Source organism: Phyllobates terribilis, unplaced genomic scaffold, assembly GCF_046119375.1.
Source record: "Phyllobates terribilis strain yellow unplaced genomic scaffold, ASM4611937v1 Scaffold_29__1_contigs__length_15306474, whole genome shotgun sequence".
NCBI classification, from domain to species: Eukaryota; Metazoa; Chordata; class Amphibia; order Anura; family Dendrobatidae; genus Phyllobates; species Phyllobates terribilis.
In genome coordinates this window covers 12,351,118-12,371,151 of record NW_027362789.1, presented here as the reverse complement: position 1 = coordinate 12,371,151, position 20,034 = coordinate 12,351,118, and the positions used below count along the sequence as shown (strand labels likewise).

Below are 20,034 nucleotides of genomic sequence, written 5' to 3'. Positions count from 1 at the left end.
TAAAGAGCTAGATGCTCGACAGGAGCTCCTACATCTACTGTTCACATACAGTACAGACCAAAAGTTTGGACACACCTTCTCATGTAAAGATTTTTCTGTATTTTCATGAATATGAAAATTGCACATTCACACTGAAGGCATCAAAACTATGAATTAACACATGTGGAATTATATACTTAACAAAAAAGTGTAAAACAACTGAAAATATGTCTTATGTTCTAGGTTCTTCAAAGTAGTCACCTTTTGCTTTGATGACTGCTTTGCACACTCTTGGCATTCTCTTGATGAGCTTCAAGACGTAGTCACTGGAAATGGTTTTCACTTCACAGGTGTGCCCTGTCAGGTTTAGTAAGTGGCCTTATAAATGGGGTTGGGATCATCAGTTGTGTTGTGCAGAAGTCTGGTGGATACACAGCTGATAGTCCTACTGACTAGACTGTTAGAATTTGTATTATGGCAAGAAAAAAGCAGCTAAGTAAAGAAAAACAAGTGGCCATCATTACTTTAAGAAATGAAGGCCAGTCAGTGTGAAAAATTGGGCAAACTTTGAAAGTGTCCCCAAGTGCAGTTGCAAAAACCATCAAGAGCTACAAAGAAACTGGCTCACATGAGGACCGCCCCAGGAAAGGAAGACCAAGAGTCACCTCTACTTCTGAGGATAAGTTTATCTGAGTCACCAGCCTCAGAAATCGCAGGTTAACAGCAGCTCAGATTAGAGACCAGGTCAATACCACACAGAGTTCTAGCAGCAGACAAATCTCTTCAACAACTGTTAAGAGGAGACTTTGTGCAGCAGGCCTTTATGGTAAAATAGCTGCTAGGAAACCACTGCTAAGGACAGGCAACAAGCAGAAGAGATTTGTTTGGGCTAAAGAACTCAAGGAATGGACATTAGACCAGTGGAAATCTGTGCTTTCGTCTGATGAGTCCAAATTTGAGATCTTTGGTTCCAACCACCGTGTCTTCGTGCGACGCAGAAAAGGTGAACGGATGGACTCTACATGCCTGGTTCTCACCGTGAAGCATAGAGGAGGAGGTGTGATGGTGTGGGGGTGCTTTGCTGGTGACACTGTTGGGGATTTATTCAAAATTGAAGGCATACTGAACCAGCATGGCTACCACAGCATCTTGCAGCGGCATGCTATTCCATCCGGTGTGCATTTAGTTGGACCATCATTTATTTTTCAACAGGACAATGACCCCAAACACACCTCCATGCTGTGTAAGGGCTATTTGACCAAGAATGAGAGTAATGGGGTGCTACGCCAGATGACCTGGCCTCCACAGTCACCAGACCTGAACCCAATCGAGATGGTTTGGGGTGAGCTGGACCGCAGAGTGAAGGCAAAAGGGCCAACAAGTGCTAAGCATCTCTGGGAACTCCTTCAAGATTGTTGGAAGACCATTTCCGGTGACTACCTCTTGAAGCTCATCAAGAGAATGCCAAGAGTGTGCAAAACAGTCATCAAAGCAAAAGATGGCTACTTTGAAGAACCTAGAATATAAGACATATTTTCAGTTGTTTCACACTTTTTTGTTAAGTATATAATTCCACATGTGTCAATTCATACTTTTGATGCCTTCAGTGTGAATGTACAATTTTCATAGTCATGAAAATACAGAAAAATCTTTAAATGATAAGGTGTGTCCAAACTTTTGGACTGTACTGTATGTTGTCAGGGTTGTTGCACAAAAGTACTGCTGCTTTCTGTGTGAGTGGGATAGTCATGCAAGAGAATATTGCTCCAAAAAAAAGGACTGGCCTCTCTGACATTCACTTCAGCAAGGGAGTTAACTGTCCTGCATCCAGAAGTTGAGGACCCACCTAGGCAATGGTGGTAACAAAATCTTATCAAGTTGGGCCAAATGAAGAACTTTTTAAATGCTATGGATAAAAATGTAAAAGCATTCATGCATCTGATTGATAACTTTCCAAGGTTAAGATGAAGCAAATATAAAAGAAGGAGTCTTTATTGGACTTCAGATTTGTAAGCTTCTTCAACATGAGGAATTTCTTCATTTGTTGCAGGGCAAGGAAAAGGCTGTATGGTTTACATTTGCATTTGCGGTAACTAACTTTTTGGGAAACTCGAGCAGATACAGTAACTATGAGGAGTTGGTATTGTTTCTCCTCAAAACATATAAGGATCTTGGCTGTAACATGTCCTTAATGATTCATTTCTTACAATCTAGACTTTTCTTTCACCAAACTGTGAAGTAGTGAGAGACGAGGATGGTGAGAAATGTAACCAAGATATTGCAGCTATGGAGAAAAGATATAAAGGAAAATGAAATCCATCAATGCTTGCAGATTACTGTTGCATAATTTTAAGAGATGATCTGATACAGGAGAACAAGAAACAAGCAAAAAAAACAGTTGTCACTGAATGAGGACTAATTTTGTGGTGCAATTTCAGTAACTGTTTAAAATTCGCAATAGGGTTTAGACAGGTTTTAATTGTTTGAATTGTTTCTAAGTTTTCTCTAACTAAATATCAGAAAATTGGCATAACAAAATATGCTGCATCTGTATATTTACAAAAATAATAATGTTTCAAAGTACTGAAACTTTTATCATTAATTATATGTAGCAGTAAAAGGAAAACTCAATTGTACAATTTGAATTCAGGAGGTCAAACTCATTAAGAAACGGCTCAGTTCATAATGGAACCTGACTTTTAAAAATATTTAAAACAGTGTTACATGATCTGAAAGGTCCATGAGCTAGGTTCTTCAGCTGCTCAGTCAGGACTGCAGCCTCTGTATACCTTCCTCTCCTCCTCTGCACCAGTCAGATAAGTGTGGGGCTTGAGGAGAGAGCAGTTCTCTCACTGATCAGGAAGGACACTGGCTCATTTTTCTCAGTCACAGGAAGCTACCTCCAGTCTATAGGACACAGTCACTTATTAGCAAGATTTTTTCTTGCTAAAAGTGTGTCTTTTCAAGTAAAACATTTTCCGCATTAAGGATATAAAAAAGGCTTCTCCCCTCTGTGACTTCTCTGATGTCTATCAAGATGCGTTTTCCGGTTAAAAAATTTCCCACATTCTGAACAGGAAAAAGGCTTCTCCCCTGTGTGCGTTCTCTGGTGACTAAGAAGATTTGATTTCTGGTTAAAACATTTCCCACATTCTGAACATGAAAAAGGCTTTTCCCCCGTGTGAGTTATCTGATGTCTAACAAGAGCAGATTTGTTGTTAAAACATTTCCCACATTCTGAACATGAAAAAGGCTTCTCCCCTGTGTGAGTGCTCTGATGTGTAACAAGATCTGATTTCCGGTTAAAACATTTTCCACATTCTGAACATGAAAAAGGCTTCTCCCCTGTGTGAGTTCTCCGATGTCTATCAAGATGCGCTTTCCGGTTAAAACATTTTCCACATTCTGAACATGAAAAAGGCTTCTCCCCTGTGTGAATTCTCTGATGTTTGATAAGACTTGATTTCTCTGTAAAATATTTCCCACATTCTGAACATGAAAAAGGCTTCTCTCCTGTGTGAGTTCTCTGGTGCATAACAAGATTTGATTTCCCTGTAAAACATTTCCCACATTCTGAACATGAAAAAGGCTTCTCCCCTGTGTGAATTCTCTGATGTTTGAGAAGACTTGATTTCTCTGTAAAATATTTCCCACATTCTGAACATGAAAAAGGCTTCTCTCCTGTGTGAGTTTTCTGGTGCTTAACAAGATTTGATTTGCCTGTAAAACATTTCCCACATTCTGAACATGAAAAAGGCATCTTCCCTGTGTGAGTTCTCTGATGTCTATGAAGATACTCTTTCCAGAAAAAACATTTCCCACATTCTGAACAGGAAAAAGCCTTCTCTCCTGTGTGTATTCTCTGATGTCTATCAAGATGCGCTTTCCGATTAAAACATTTTCCACATTCTGAACATGAAAAAGGCTTCTCCCCTGTGTGAATTCTCTGATGTTTGATAAGACTTGATTTCTCTGTAAAATATTTTCCACATTCTGAACATGAAAAAGGCTTCTCCCCTGTGTGAGTTCTCTGGTGCTTAACAAGATTTGATTTCTCTGTAAAACATTTCCCACATTCTGAACAGGAAAAAGGCTTCTCCCCTGTGTGAGTTCTTTGGTGACTAAGAAGACTTGCTTTCTTGTTAAAACATTTCATACACTTGAAACAAGAAAATCTATTCTTTGCTGTGTGAATTTTTTGATGTTTAAGAAAAAACTTTTTGAGGGGAAAAATATTTCTATATTCTGACCGTGCAAATGGCTTCTTAGCTTTAGGAGCAATTACTTTTTTAATACTTATTTTGTGACTTTGATTTTCCATAGTAGTCGGTAATGAACCAGAAGATAGGACCTGTTTCAAAGGATCAGATGACACATCTTTGCTGTGAAGGGATGATGGTATATCTGGAGTAATGGCATTCACTTCAATTGTATCCTGTGAGATCTCAAGCTCATCTGATTTGAAAATTGAAGATGTCAGCTGTCCCTCTGATCTCCTAGTACAGTCATCTGCTAAGTAAAAAAAATATTACATTTGAATAAAATATTCTTGAAATGTATATTTTTGAACATTTCTACTTAAACTGTTGGTACAAATGGCAAGTTATGTAAAAATATTGAATTATTCACCAAGACAATGACAGTTCACAGTCTAATAGAAAACCTCATAGCATGAGCCAGTAGAGCGTGGTGTTCAACTGTTTGTTCATTCTGCCTCCCAAATATGAAATATGTGAAAATGATACCAGTAAAAAATTCTACTAATCTCACAAAAACAAGCCTCCACTCAGGTCCATCATGTGTCAATGGAAAAACAGAGGCTTCCACATCATTAGTGGCTCAAAAACTCTTGAAAAGCAACATGGCTTCTATAAACCAATCCAGCAATATCCACTCTCCCAAAGTCAAATATGCTCCCTGCTTAACTCAAATGGAAAGCACCACACCCTACTAAAGCTCATGCATAATGCCAGAAGCTGCCTGATACAGCCTTGTTCTCTGCTGGTTAAGTCCTCTGTGTTCAGCTCCAGTGTTCTGCATTTTCTTCTTAGTTTCTTCTTGTGATCCCAGCCCGTTTACGGACTACTATTGTGTCTTCTGATTTTGTATTTTCTCTGCCCTCCTGGTTCTGATCCGGTAACCTGACTATTCTTCTTGTAATCTCACACCACAGAACAGCAGGCAACTCCAAGTCCAAGCCTAGGGGTCTTTGTGTAAGTATAGATCCATATAGAGGGGTTAAAGGGTGATGGGCAAAACTTTGACTATAGACAATAACACATGTAATGAAAAGATCAAAAAAAAAAAATAGTGGTGAAACCTCTCTGGGGTAATTAGAGTATGCTTCTTGGTAGCTTCTGCAATTTAAACTATAGTAAGGGACAATATTTTCTGTCAAATGAGTCTCAAGAAGAAATATACATTTAATGAGAACTTTTTATAATAGTGCAGAGCTGAGGTGTCAAATTTAGAACGCGGGCATTTGGAAGAGACAATGGAGACCTTTTTTGAAAGACTACCAGGGAATTACGGAGTTAAGTGGGGCAGGCCAATCCCACCACAATCAAACTATCATACAGAATGAACCTTTATAAAAAAAAAAGGGAATAAAAAAATATGTTACATCCCCAACAAGAATGTATGCTTGGGGGGGGGGACGACGACTCCAACACTAAACCAGAGTTGCACTTATCTATGGTGGACCGTTGGAGCTACTATGACTCCTGACCAGAAGAGTAGAGAAAGTATTAATGGTCCCCATTTCAGGATAAATTGTATATAAATTCTTTAGGATCGATAATATAATTTATGACGAGTGAATCCATGAAACCAGGGCTCGAGTCATGCCAACATATCTCCTACAGGCATGAATAAATTTTTTTACAGCCATCAGCCGCACACAGCTTAGAGATATATCATGGCACAGGTGTAATGTTTTTTTGTATATTTCATCTATTTGAAGTTATTTGGTTTAAAAAGAAATTGAAAAGTCAGGATAAAGGGAAACTCTGTTGTTATTGTACAGAAATTCACACTTGGCCTCACTGCACATTTAATGTTGCCAATCATAAAAGCGAAGTTTGGCCAGAAAGACTGGACCTGGTCTTGTAGGGACCATATGAGGACATTCAGCAGCACAGAAGGGAGAGAAGGTAGATTCATCCAATAAGATATCAGGGATCTAGGAAGCCAACAGCATCATTACCCTCTGCTTTCTCTTACAGGCCAATCATAATATTTTTCTTCAAGTGATTTTCTAACTTGTCAGCACTTTCTACATATGCTGTCATTTGGATTGGTAGTTTACAGATCTGGGCAGGTAAGAGTCAGGATCTTCTAATTTCAGTTGGTAGGTGGATCTTCCAGGTTGTAAGTTCATTGAACAGTTTTTGGTGGAGGACAATGTTTTGGTCTAGATGCAAAATGGTTATCACACGATCGTGATACAGCTGGACTAAATGACCGGTAAACCAGCCACAGCCTGTGACTGAGAAGAATCTGTGACTTCTCTGCATTTAGTGGTTACTACTCACCTGGACGGTTATCTGTAGGAATCTCATCTTTACACCGCTCATCACCCCTCACATATGTCTCTGTAGTATTAATATAGGACAGATCTTCACCCTGAAATGAATATTGTAAAAGTCACAGACAGATGGAGAAGTCACATCTATGATCAGTAGTGATGAGCGAGTACCGTAATATTCGTAATCGCTATACTAGTAACGAGTACTTTGTAATAATCGCGTATTCGTTCCGAATAGCGAGTACAATGTAAGTCAATGGGAAATGCGAGTAATTTTCTGCTAGACCCTAAAAAGAGGTCTGGGGGTCTGAGGAAAAGGCTGAAATGGATGGGAAAGTGATGAAACAGAGTGGGAAGAGCCTGGAGAATATTCCTGCATGCATTTCTGACTCACATATGGTTTCTGGGAATAAGTTTGTCGCAGTGTTACGCCACTTTTACAGACACACAAGAACAACTACCAAATCTAACCTAAATTGCATTTAACAGGCCAAAAAGGTTAAGAAACAGTTTTTCCTGCACAATCACTTGTATATAAAGCTAAATAAACCAGAGAAGCCAAAAAAAGACGGATTTTGGTAAGACCTTACCTGTAAAATCCTTTTTAGCGAAGGAAGGAAGGGAGACACAGATCCATTACTAGTGGGCAGACGGAGCCCCACAGGATAGTTCACCTCAGATTAGAAAAAGTGACGACCGGCCCCTCCAGCTTAGGCTCCTCCTACTCCCATGTTCTCCAGTCCGTACACAAGCTAAGGAAGAGCAGACAACACCAGGGGAACAACACAACCCCTTCCGAAAATTCAGAAATGCGAGAGAACAGGTTATGCAGAAACAGAAAAAACACACAGTCCCAGACACTACTCACTGGACCTGACAACTGCGATGAGCTGGCAATGCTGGAACAGAGCCCTAGTGCGCCAACCCCAGACCAGATGACCGCCATCAGGAGGGAGTCGCGCCGCATCTAGAGAAACCATAATACACTTCTGCCATGGGAGGGTGCTGTGTCTCCCTTCCTTCCTTCGCTGAAAAGGATTTTACAGGTAAGGTCTTACCAAAATCCGTCTTTCAGCAGCAGAAGGGAAGGAAGGGAGACACAGATCCATTACTAGTGGAACGTCCCAAAGCAGTCCAGAACTCAAGGGTGGGAAACAGTGGCAGAATCGCCAAACCCCAACAACTTAGGCAAGCGCACAACAAGCGCCGAAAACGATATAAAGAGCTAACCTAAACCACCGCCGCCTGCAGGACCCTGTGTCCCAAGGCCGCATCGGCGGAAGCACTCACGTCCACTTTATAAAATTTTGTAAAAGTGTGAACGGAGCGCCAGGTAGCTGCCCGGCAGAGCTCCGCTGCAGAGGCCCCCTGACGAAAAGCCCACGACGAACCAACAGCTCTCGTGGAATGAGCTCGAACCTTAACCGGACAAGGCTCGCCCTTGAGCCAGTACGCCTCTAGAATAGCCGAACGTATCCACCGAGCTATAGTGACCTTGGAAGCCCGCTGACAACGTCGACGACCAGCAGGAATCACAAAAAGAGAGTCCGACTTCCGAAACCCTTGCGTGATTGTAAGGTAGAACTTCAATGCCCGCACCAAATCCAACGAGTGCAAGGCTCGCTCCTTTGGACTCTTCGGATTCGGACAGAGGGAGGGCAACAAAATATCCTGATTGACGTGGAAACGCGACACCACCTTAGGCAAAAAATCGCCACGGGTACGAAGCACCACGCAATCCGAGTGGAACTCCAGAAAAGGGGGTGAGCAAGACAGTGCCGCCAACTCAGAAACCCTTCTCAAGGAGGTGACCGCCACCAGGAAGGCCACCTTCCAAGAAAGCAAGTAAAGATTAGCTGAATCCATAGGCTCAAACGGCCCATGCTGAAGCGCCTCCAAGACTAGATTGAGCCGCCGAGGAGCCACAAACGCCCTCCAAGGCGGAAACTGACGTGCAACCCCACGACAAAACGAACGCACATCCTTGCGCGAGGCAATAGCCTTCCGAAAAAGCACAGATAGCGCAGATACCTGACCCCGCAAGGTACCAACCGCCAGACCCTTGGCCAAACCACATTGCAGAAAAGCCAAGAAGTTGGGAATGGAAAAAACCCTCGGGTTCCTTGACATTCCAGAACACCATGAATAGAAGCCCTCCCAAGTTCTGTGATAAATCCTAGTCGTAGCTGGACCTCTGCACCCGCAAGGTGGTAATGACCTCGGCCGAAAACCCACGACAGGTCAAGATCTCAGTCTCAAGTGCCACGCCGTCAAACGAAGCGACTTCAGGTCCGGATGGCAAATGGGCCCTTGGGTTAACAGGTCCGGACGAAGAGGCAGTGGAAACGGAGGCGCCGCCAGAAGAGACACCAGCGTTGAATACCACGCCCTCCGCAGCCAATCCGGCGCCACCAAAATCGTCAAAATTCGTTCGAGTTTGACCCGCCGGATCACCAGAGGAAGTAAGGATACCGGCGGAAACACGTAGATCAGCTCGAACTGGTCCCACGGGGCCACTAGAGCATCTACCGCCACAGCCTCCGGGTCCCTGTACCTGGACATGAACGTCGGAATCCTGGCGTTCAGCTTGGATGCCATCAAGTCCACTTGGGGAGTCCCCCAAAGGGAGCACAGCAGTGTAAAAACTTCCGGATGAAGGCTCCATTCTCCGGGATCCACCTGCTCGCGACTGAGTAAGTCCGCCGTGATATTCAGCACTCCTGGGATGTGAATCGCGGAGATGGCTGGAACCCTGGACTCGACCCATACCAGGATCCGAGAGACCTCCATCATGAGTCGAATTCCTCGTCCTGCCCTGATGGTTGATATATGGGACAGCTGTCGCATTGTCCGTCTGAATCCGGACCAGCAGACCGCTCAAAGGGACCGTCCAATGTCGGAGGTAGAGAAATATCGCTCTCAACTCCAGGATGTTGATCGGCAGAGACGACTCCTCTGATGACCAGACCCCCTGAACCCAGAGATCGTTCCAAACCCCCCCCAGCCAGACAGGCTGGCATCGGTGGTAATGACCGACCACCGTGGGAGGAGGAAGGATTTCCCCAGCATTCAAGAGACTCTCACATCCTGCGGAAGATACCGACACAGCGATCTAGCGAAGCCGGCGATCGATCCCAACGGGTCAGAATAAGATCTTGGAGACCCAGGGGAATGAAATTGTGCAAACGGTACCGCTTCCATTGCCGCCACCATCAGACCCAGAAGGCGCATACACTCCCGAAGGGACATCGCCATTGCCGACCTCATAGCCTGGACATGGTGACGAAGGTTCGCTTGTTTGTCCGGAGGCAGGGACACCACTGCTCGTACCGTGTCGAAATGCATCCCCAAGAACAGGATTGACTGCGATGGCTCCAATGACGACTTCTTCCAATTGACCAGCCACCCGAAGTCCTCTAGGTGCTGAAGGGAGAGATCGCGAGCCGTCAGCGCCTCCTCCGCTGTGGGCGACACAATTAACAGGTCGTCCAGGTAGGGGAGAATCGTAACCCCTTGCCTTCGAAGGAGCGCCATGAGCGGCGCCGGAATCTTTGTAAAAACCCTGGGCGCCGAGGCCAACCCGAAAGGTAGGGCCACAAACTGGTAATGGGCCTGACCTATGGCAAAACGCAGGAAGCGCTGGTGAGCCCTGCCGATAGGGACATGCAAATAGGCGTCGCGGATGTCAATCGACACCAAGAAATCGTACTGCGACAGGGCCACTACGACAGAGCGAAGAGACTCCATACGGAATTTCCGGGTCCGGACATGAACATTCAATTCTTTGAGGTCCAGAATGGGGCGAAACTTGTCCTCCATTTTGGGGATCACAAAAAGGTTGGAATAAAACCCCCTTCCCCGGTCCTCCAGCGGAACCGGAACCACCACACCCTGCTGCAGAAGAGAGTCGACCTCCCGCAGCAGTGCGGCAGCCATATTGGGCTCGGACGGGATGCGTGACTGACTAAACCTGTCCGGGGGTCGAGAATGAAACTCTATGAAATAGCCTGCCGACATAACCCGCGTCACCCAGGCGTCCGATACGTGGGACGCCCAAAATGACCCGAATTGTAGCAGACGACCTCCCACCCGAGAGCCCTCGAGAGGGTTCCTGGCGTCAATCCGCCTTAGTGGGTTTTTTGTCAACCTCCCATTTGTACTGACGGAAATGCTGTTTCCAGGGAGTACGGGATTTCTGGGTGGTCTTTTTTCCGGAAGACGAGGGACGACCCGATCTCCAAGAGGGCTGACCGAACCGTCCCCTGGGCCGAAAGGACCGACGACCACTACCGGCACTTGACTTGCCAGACGTAGAAGCCGCTGCTTTCTGCTGCGGCAAGGCCGAATCCTTGGCCTTGGCCTTAGCAATCAGCTCCGTGAGGTCCGAACCAAAAAGCTGACCGCCCTTGTACGCCAGACTCAGCAAACCTTGTTTGGATACTGCGTCTCCAGTCCACTGTTTAAGCCTCAGTGCTCTCCTGACTGTGACGGCCGAGGATTGAGCCCTGGACAGAACCAAAGTAGTATCCAGCACTGCGTCCCTGCCATATCGGGCCGCCTCCTCCAACAGCTGGAAGAGCCTTTCCACCTCAGACAGCGGAGTCCCATCTTGCCACGCCGTCCGCAGCTGATCCAACCACCGCAGAGAAGCCTCACCAGCCCACATGGCCCCCAAGGCCGCTCGGAATCCATGACCCGCGGCCTCGTAGATGGACTTCGCCGCTAACTCCGTCCTTCTGTCCAGCGGTTCCTGTAGACTCGTCTTCCCTTTAACAGGAAGCAAAGAGGATTTGCTCAGCTGAGACAATGGCACGTCCACTTCAGGAGAGGGGACCCAATTAGCGATCATCTCCGTGGAGCAGGGATACAGGGCATCAAAAAACCGCATCCCCTGGAAGCGTTTATCCGGACACAGGCGTTCCTTCTCCACCGCCTCGTTAAGTTCATCGTGCGCCAGCAACGTCGATCGAGCCTGACGTGACTCCTGATACAGCCGGGCCGACTTGCCGGGGCGCCTCGTCACCTCTTCAGACAGCTGTAACGCTTCCCGCATAGCCCCAATAAAAGCGTCCACGCGGCTCGAAAGCGAAGCAGAGCGCCCTTGCCGATCCTCTTCATCAGAATCGGAGATCTCACCAGCAGAGTCTGTCGGTGATTCCGAAGCCTCCGACGCACTGTGCAGAGGAGACAGCGCCACCACAGGCCTGTGGCGCTTCTTGCCTCGTGAAGTCGGTTGGGACTTAGCTGATACCCAATGACCCAGGAGGTCAGACAGACTATCAATGGAGCGAGTGAGCGCCTCCACTTTAACATCACTGAGACCCCCGACCAGTGTCGAACCTGAGGCCGTCGAAGACCCCGGCGTATCAGATACGCGTGACCGATCCTGAAGCGGACCAGGAGAGAGATCCACGCCCCCAGGTCCCTGATCCAACATGCCCCCACACAGTTGCGAGCGTCGCGGGTAAGGCGGTAATAACCCCTTACAATGGGTACAGTGACCGAGGTTACAGTAAGCGCTTTCCTGGCGCTTCCTGTCTGAGCTATGATGACAGGCAGCAAAAAGGCGCGAAGCCACGCCCCCCGCCGCCGCATACTAACGGAGGCCGCGCTCCTCCGTCCCTGCTCCCCTGCCAGCAGAGAAATACACAAACGCCTGCAGCGGTCCTGCAAGGACAAAACAGCAGTCACCACATGAAAATAGTAACAAACATTGAGAGCACTTACCCAGGTGAGCGCCACAGGGACCCCCAGGGATGTGTGGCGCCGTGGCCCTTTGCTCCCCCCCACGGCGGAGCACGCAGGGACCCCCAGAAGCGGTGTGCGTCTCTGTCAGGAAGCGCCCTGTATCCCCCGGGGCCGGCAGGCTTCTGCGGGGACCTCTTTAGGGGGTATGCAGATCTGCCAGGGGAGGGTCAGGGGTCCCAGCAGCGCCGAGACCCCCTGAAACCTCTAGACCACGGGGGGTCCAGGTCTCCGGAAATGTAAAATAAAAATTTCTTCTGAGGAGCTGCAAAGGCAGCGACTATCCTCTGCGACCTCAAATTTTAGACTGAAGGACATGGAGTAGGAGGAGCCTAACCTGGAGGGGCCGGTCGTCACTTTTTCTAATCTGAGGTGAACTATCCTGTGGGGCTCCGCCTACCCACTAGTAATGGATCTGTGTCTCCCTTCCTTCCCTTCTGCTGCTGAAATATCCCTTTTAGACGTTGTTCACAAATACTGCTGTGGCTTTTTTTCGCTTTTTACAATTGGGAGGGCACTGACTTATACATTTTGTAGGTCCCTCTGTCATAAATCATTTTTCAGTTCGCTATTCCCCAGCACTTTACAAGCACAGCTAGAAAGCACCAATAGGTATGTAGATCTTTGACCTGAGAGGCCTCAGGTGGCTCTGTAACATGCAATTTGGAGGGACAGCTGTTACTTAGACATTTGGGCGGTCCCTCCATCATTGACACTCAGATAGTGGAATAGACATTCAATAGCAGTTTACAATGTGCCCATTGTAGCATTGGGCTTGACCCTCCTCCACCACCACCACGTGATACTGCGGCCCTAAATTTAAATTTTCAGAGGCCTTGCAGTAGGCAGGAGAGCTGTGTTTTGTGAGAGACCTCGTGTGGCCCTGTAACATACATTTTGAATTGCCCTCCTCTAGAGATTTTGGAGGTCCCTCATGTACATCTGAGAGTTCCCTCACTTACTCATATTGTAGGGCCCTCACTGTATTATTTAACTAATTTAGGGGCAGAGACTACAGAGAAGAAAGCCAATAGACATGGAGTACTAGAACGTAGCAGTGAGTATGGCCTGCGATCCTCAGGTATGGCTGAACTCAGTGAACCGGAAAAATAAAGCTGCACTAGTTAACTGGATAACGAGCCCAAATATATCACTTGCGCAAGTCAATGGACAAAGGATATATGGTGATCCCCTCCAGGATGGGTTGGTGAAGCTTCTCCAAATGGCTCAGAAATTTTGATTGTCAATATTCCCCAGATTATATAGGAAGAGAAGACTTCTTGATATTGTACTACTTGGTCCAGTGCAGAATGTGCATCGTACTTCCAAAAATTACTCCTGGCGGCTGTGTCATAGGTGCAGGGAGATTCCTTGACAAGGGCCTCCCTTGTCAAACATTATCTACGATGGAGTACTGTAGTAGTTGTGGCCCTCAATTCAAATTTTCAGAGGGCCATCAGTCGGTCATCAACAGTCGGTGTAAATTTCTATTAAATATGTATCCCCTATCTCAGTCACCATGTGGCACAAGCCAGGCATGTTTTTTGCCAAATAGGGTGACTGACAGTACATTTCTATTGAATATGTATTCCCTATCTCAGTCACAATGTGGCACAACCTGTGACAAGGGCCTCCAACCTCCAATGACAAATATTAGTTTGGTAGGACCACTGTACATTCCAGATTTGTCCACTGCACAATGTGCATAGGGTTTGTAAAAATTAGCCCAATGGGCTGAGTCGTGGTTGACACAGGAAGCCACCATCCCAAGGGTCTCCAATCACAAATAGTAGTTAGGCGGGAGTAGGAATACTGTCCTGGTTTGTCCACTGCAAAATGTGCATAGTTTGTAAAAATTAGCCCTATGGGCTGAGTCATGGTTGACGAAGGAAGGAATCTTGTTTTTAGGAGAAGGGGGTGACGTTAACAGCAGTAGCATGAATCTGCATTTTTGGAGAATTTAGGTTGGCTTGCAGTCATCTGGAGGGATTACAAACTGTGGAGATATCCAGTCCTTGTTGAATTTAATCAGAGTAAGTCGGTCTGCATTTTCCGTGGAGAGGCGTGTGCACCCATCAATGATGATTTCCCCAGCAGAACTGAAGACACGCTCAGACACCACACTAGCAGCCGGGCAGGCCAGTACCTCCAAGGCATATAAAGAGAGGTCGGGCCAAGTGTTCAGCGTAGACATCCAATAATTAAAGGGAACTGAAGGGTCAGAAAGGACACACGTATGGTCACTTAAAGTAACCCTTGACCATGTCCTGCAACTTATCCCTCCTGGGCATTTTTATAGGCACAGATAGCCCTTGCTGGTTTGCTGGATTATTGAAAATTGCCCAATTTGGGCACATTTCCCCCCCCACCTCCGTTGGAGCTGGTGTTCGTGTCTCTCCCCATTATCCCTTGGTGTTGAAAAGAGCTGGTACCTCTGCCACCAGCATTATCTGAGGGTGATGTTTTCAGCAACTGATCTACAACGGCCCTCTTAAATGATTCCATTGTACAACCCCTGGCAAAAATTATGGAATCACCGGGCTCGGAGGATGTTCATTCAGTTGTTTAATGTTGTTGAAAAAAAGGAGATCACAGACATGTCAGAAAACTAAAGTTATTTCAAATTGCAACTTTAGGGCTTTAAGAAACACTAAAAGAAATCAAGATTAAAAATGTGGTACTCAGTAAGGGTAATTTTTTTCAGACCAAGCAGAGGGAAAAAATTATGGAATCACTCAATTCTGAGGAAAAAAATATGGAATCACCCTGTAAATTTTAATTTCCAAAACTAACACCTGCATCAAATTAGATATGCTTGTTAGTCTGCATCTAAAAAGGAGTGATCACACCTTGGAGAGCTGTTGCACCAAGTGGACTGACATGAATCATGGCTCCAACATGAGAGATGTCAATTGAAACAAATGGATGGCTTGGACAACCTTTCAGGGTAGGATCTCATGTCCGTCAGGGCTGTCCTCTTAGCCCTTTGCTTTATGCTTTTGCAATTGATCCTTCCTCAGAAGGATCGGTTTTGGATCGTTGGCAGGGGTGCGGATGGGCAGGGCAGCGCTGGAGGCTATCTTCAGGGTAGTGGCCTACGCGACGATGTCACCATCTTTGTTTCTTCACAAGAGGAGGCAATGATGGTGATCTTCTGGACACCCTCCCCGAACCCCAAGAACACGCCAAAGTCCTGGGCACTGAATTCGGCCAAGGTGATTACCACATGAAAAACTGGGAAGGCAGAATCAAAGTTGTCGCCCAAAGAGTGGACCAATGGAAGGGTTGGTCTTTGAGACTGAGGAAGAGGGTTGGCCTGTGCAAAGCTTTCCTGCTCCCCTTGCTAATCTACCTGGGCAGCGTCTGTGTCTTGTCAGAGCCTCTCTGGACATGGGTCTACAGTCTGTTCTTCCAGATGTTATGGGGGAATAGACTGAACCTAGTCAAGCGGGAGGTCACTTACCGCATGAGGAGACTAGGGTGGTTAGATATGGTGAACCCCGTCGTGTTCCTAGTGAACACCTTGTTGAAAGTTAACGTGGCAAACCTCTGGAAGGAGAGGGCTCCTCCATGGGTATTATCCAGCAAGGGATGGTTTCAGCCATCAATCTTCAGGGGGAAGATTGAAAGATCTTCGCACACTGCATGGGCATCTCCCGGCTTATGTTACCCCAGTTTTGAAAATGATCCACCGGTGGATAGGAGGGTCTTGCCTTATTATTTTCAGAGTCCATTGGTCCTCAAGAACTGCCCAAGTCGGGATCTGGAGGTTGGGTTGAGTTTGTTAAATTCCAGCAGGATCCCCAAGAAGTACAGGGACTTGACTTGGCGCTGCTTCCAAGATAAGCTGTGTGTAAGGGGCAATTTGAAGTACAGGAGCTACGAGGACAGGAATTGCCCCCCGTGAGGCTTGTGCTAACATGCTGGAAAGCATGGAGCACTTCGTGCTTCATTGTCCCTTTAATACAGAGGTGTACAATAGGGTGGGAGCTTCCAAGGTTGGCCACGGCTGGCTACTCTGTCCTATGCTGGGTGGGCGTTCGGAGACCTTGGGAGAAGGGAGCGAACCACTTTATTCATACTAAGTGTAGTGGTCAGGTATTTCATGTGGAAAGCACGAGTTTAAGTTTCGACGCAGAGTAAAATCCTAAGTGCAGATGAAGTTTGTAGGAACATCCTTAGGTGGCCTGGTGAAGGTACGTTCTCTGGAGTATGAAAGACTGGCTGCCCAGAGGACGGCCCGTCTCTGGAGGGTCTTTTCCTTCAGGGTGCCTTAGTCCGGTAGTACTCCTATATCCAGGTGGTGGGCTGATGTCTTTGTTTTGTATTTATGTCTCCTGAATAGGTTTGCAAGCATCGAACTTGAGCCTTGGATGGTGAGCATGTAGGTTGCCTTTGCCCTGGCCTCTGCTCAACTTGGTATAGCAGATGCTACAGCCTACAATGTTTTTCTCTGAAGGACTTTCAGGAAAAAAAAATTTCACACAGCAGCTGAACGCCCCCTTGCGCTGACTTGACGCACAGCGGGGGTGCTCTTGGGAACTGTTGACCCAGTTCTCACTCTGGGCAAACCAAAACTCCTTGGTGCCTGTGTTGCTGCTACATATCTGTCTTCCTCTGAGTTGCTGTCATAGCTATGCATGCCAAAGGTCCAGGTCGGATCAGTGGACTCATCATCGACTACCTAGTCTTCCATCTCATCCTCCTTCCCAGTTGACATTGTAGGCTGAACTGATAGCAACGATGTCTCATCATCATCAGCCTCTACCTCTGGAGACAAAAAATGATGTTACGCCAAGCATCTTTCTTCTGGCCATAGGTCCTCAAATACATAAGCATCAATGCACGCTACCTCCTCTTGTCCCTCTTCAATGCTGCACAGTGATAGTCCAGAGCCAACCAAAGGATACGTACCAAACAGATCCTTGGAGTGGCCAAGCTTGGGGTCATATGTCTCATGTTGACTGATAATGGTTGGAGGAAGGAGAACCAGCTTCAGGATTGGATGGGCCAGTCTTCTGTGTATTCACAGTAGACGGTGTGGTCGTGGAAGATTTGTTGCTGCTTGACAAATGCTTAGAGGCCTTGTCTGCTATCCAAGACAGAATCTGCTCTCGCTCTTGTGGTTTCCACACACGTTTACGTTTCAGACCGGGAACTTTTTCCAGGAATATAGTGGATGCATCAAGCTTCTTCTCACCTGACACAGACTGAGTGCCTTCTCGCGCACCACTGACACGTCCCTTAACAACAGTCTTTTTTGACATTTTGGGTTTTGTTGACAGAATTTCAGATGTTGATGGCACAAGTCAAGCTAGCTGTCACAGTCAAAATAGTAGTTAAAATGGCCTGGTGCATGCTTTGAACCAGGCAGTAGGAAATGATTGGACTTCTGCTTTGTGTAGGGCACTCAATGATTTTTTAAGCAGACTAATATGGACAGAAGGCAGGCTGACACCCCAAAAATAGTGTTAAAATGGCCTGGTGCGTGCTTTGTTGCAGGCAGTAGGAAATGTTTGGACTACTGCTTTGTGTAGAGCACAAAACACTTTAAGTGGACTAATATGGACAGAAGGTAGGCTCTGACCCCTAACACAGAGTGCCTTCTCGCGCACCACTGAAAACACCAAGTCCACGTCCCTTAACAACAGGCTATTTTGCCATTTTGGGTTTTGTTGACAGATTTTCAGATGTTGATGGCACAATCCAAGCTAGCCGTCACAGCCAAAATAGTGGTTAAAATGGCCTGGTGCGTGCTTTGTAGCAGGCATTAGGAAATGTTTGGACTACTGCTTTGTGTAGGGCACTCAATGATTCAATGATTTTTTAAGTGGACTAACATGGACAGAAGGCAGGCTGACACCCCAAAATAGTGGTTAAAATGGCCTGGTGCATGCTTTGTAGCAGGCAGTAGGAAATGTTTGGACTACTGCTTTGTGTAGGGCACAAAAAGCTTTTTTAAGTGGACTAATATGGACAGAAGGTAGGCTCTGACCCCCGAAAACAGCAGGGAAAATAGACCGGTGCTAAAAAAAAAAAAGGCAGCACAAAATGCTACTTCTGTGTGTGCTGGAAAAATATTGCTTTGCCTCTGACAAGAGCTGTTTTAATATGGACACTGGAAGAACACACAATCTCTCCCTCCTTGTACTCTGACTTTGTCGTGTGTCTTCAGCTCTGAAAAGAGCTATTTTTTATGGTATTATGGAGCTAGTGAGCGGCTCCTTTAAACACAGAACTAGTATACATTGCAGGTAGCCCTTAAAAGGGCTTTTGTTTTATCAAGAGGCCTAAACACTCTCCCTAGCAGCTCAGCAATCTCTCCCTATGCTTATAGAATGCAGGCTCCAGATCCAATGTGCACAAAAGGGCGGCGGCAGGGCTTAAATAGACCCTATGACTCTGGGTGGCCAGCCAATCACAGTAATGCCACAACCAAGATGTCTGCGGCATTACTGTGATTGGTTATGAAGCCCAGCATGTTTAGTGGCTGCAAAGGAGGCGCCAAAACTACAGGGCGGGACAACCGAATATAGCGAAGCGAGTACACAAATACTCGCAGAATCATGAGTAACCCGAATACCGTACTATAAGTGTGAAAAGCGAATATTAACGAATACACTCGCTCATCACTAACGATCAGCTCTAATCCTGCCATCTCCACCGTTCTCATTATACAAGTATAAACCATATAATTCTGGTGGATAAATCAAGACCGAACACAAGACCTTCACAGCCATCTACACATCATAGGGGAGATCTCATGACACCTTCTCTCCATCTACCTGATGATCCTGAGGAACATTGGGGTCTTCTTGTTTACAGTCCAGTGGAAGAAGAGGACGGGGACATCTCTCTGGTGTTGTCCTCTTACTGGATAGATCTAGAGGAAGCAAATACAGGGACTGAATTCATTCTTTACATACAGATAATTATAGGCCGTGTGTATTTAGTCCTGTCTATTACCTGGAGATGTGAGGGGCTGGGGAACCTCCATCATGACGTCCTTGTACAGATCTTTGTGTCCTTCTAAATACTCCCACTCCTCCATGGAGAAATAGACAGCGACATCCTGACATCTTATAGGAACCTGACACATACAATGATACAGTCATCCCCCTGATCCCTTCATAGCTTTACTATAAAATGACCCAGCATTCCTCATTCCTAGCAGTGTCACCTCTCCAGTCAGCAGCTCAATCATCTTGTAGGTGAGATCTAGGATCTTCTGGTCATTGATGTCCTCATGCATCAGGGGGTGAGGTGGAAGCTCCGTGATTGGGCTCAGGGTTCTTCCCCATCCCTCAGACACAGGGTCCTGACAGCGCTCACTAGAGGTCTTCTTCACTACTGTGTAATCCTGGTTATGGAGAGACACATTCATAAATCTCACTACAGACATTTCCAGAGTCCTCACCTCTCCAGTTCTGTCCATCTGTTATTCCCATAGATAAGAATGATGTAATGTGACGTCATCAGAATCTCTCACCTCTCCAGTAAGACGGAAGAGGATCTCTAGGGTGAGGTGCAATATTTTCTCAGCCATCTTGTCTGTGTCCACATTCATCTTTGATGCGTAATTCAGGAAAATTCTCTTATATAGAAGATATTCACTGAGAGGATCTGATATTGTAGAGACCTGAATGAGAAGATGATGAGCAGATGTAACGTCATAAAAATCCTGTGTAATAATACAATTACCGCAGATAATAAGGGAAACATATGAGGAGATTTAGGTTTTACAGTATCTAGTTTTCTTCTTTACATCTACTAATAAAGCCTAT

At 46.2% G+C, this 20,034-nt stretch overlaps 1 protein-coding gene across 1 annotated transcript; it reads right to left on the bottom strand.

Moving 5' to 3' along the window:
• Window positions 1-1,719: 1,719 nt before the first annotated feature.
• On the bottom strand, window positions 1,720-19,895 carry LOC141178710 (uncharacterized). The gene is made up of 6 exons (XM_073660588.1): window positions 19,740-19,895; window positions 19,431-19,610; window positions 19,217-19,340; window positions 19,036-19,133; window positions 6,513-6,603; window positions 1,720-4,488 (listed from the first exon to the last, which is right to left on the bottom strand). Exons 1-6 carry the CDS (start codon window positions 19,815-19,817, stop codon window positions 2,963-2,965), a joined length of 2,097 nt encoding a protein of 698 aa, XP_073516689.1. The 5' UTR covers window positions 19,818-19,895; the 3' UTR covers window positions 1,720-2,962.
• Window positions 19,896-20,034: the final 139 nt, after the last annotated feature.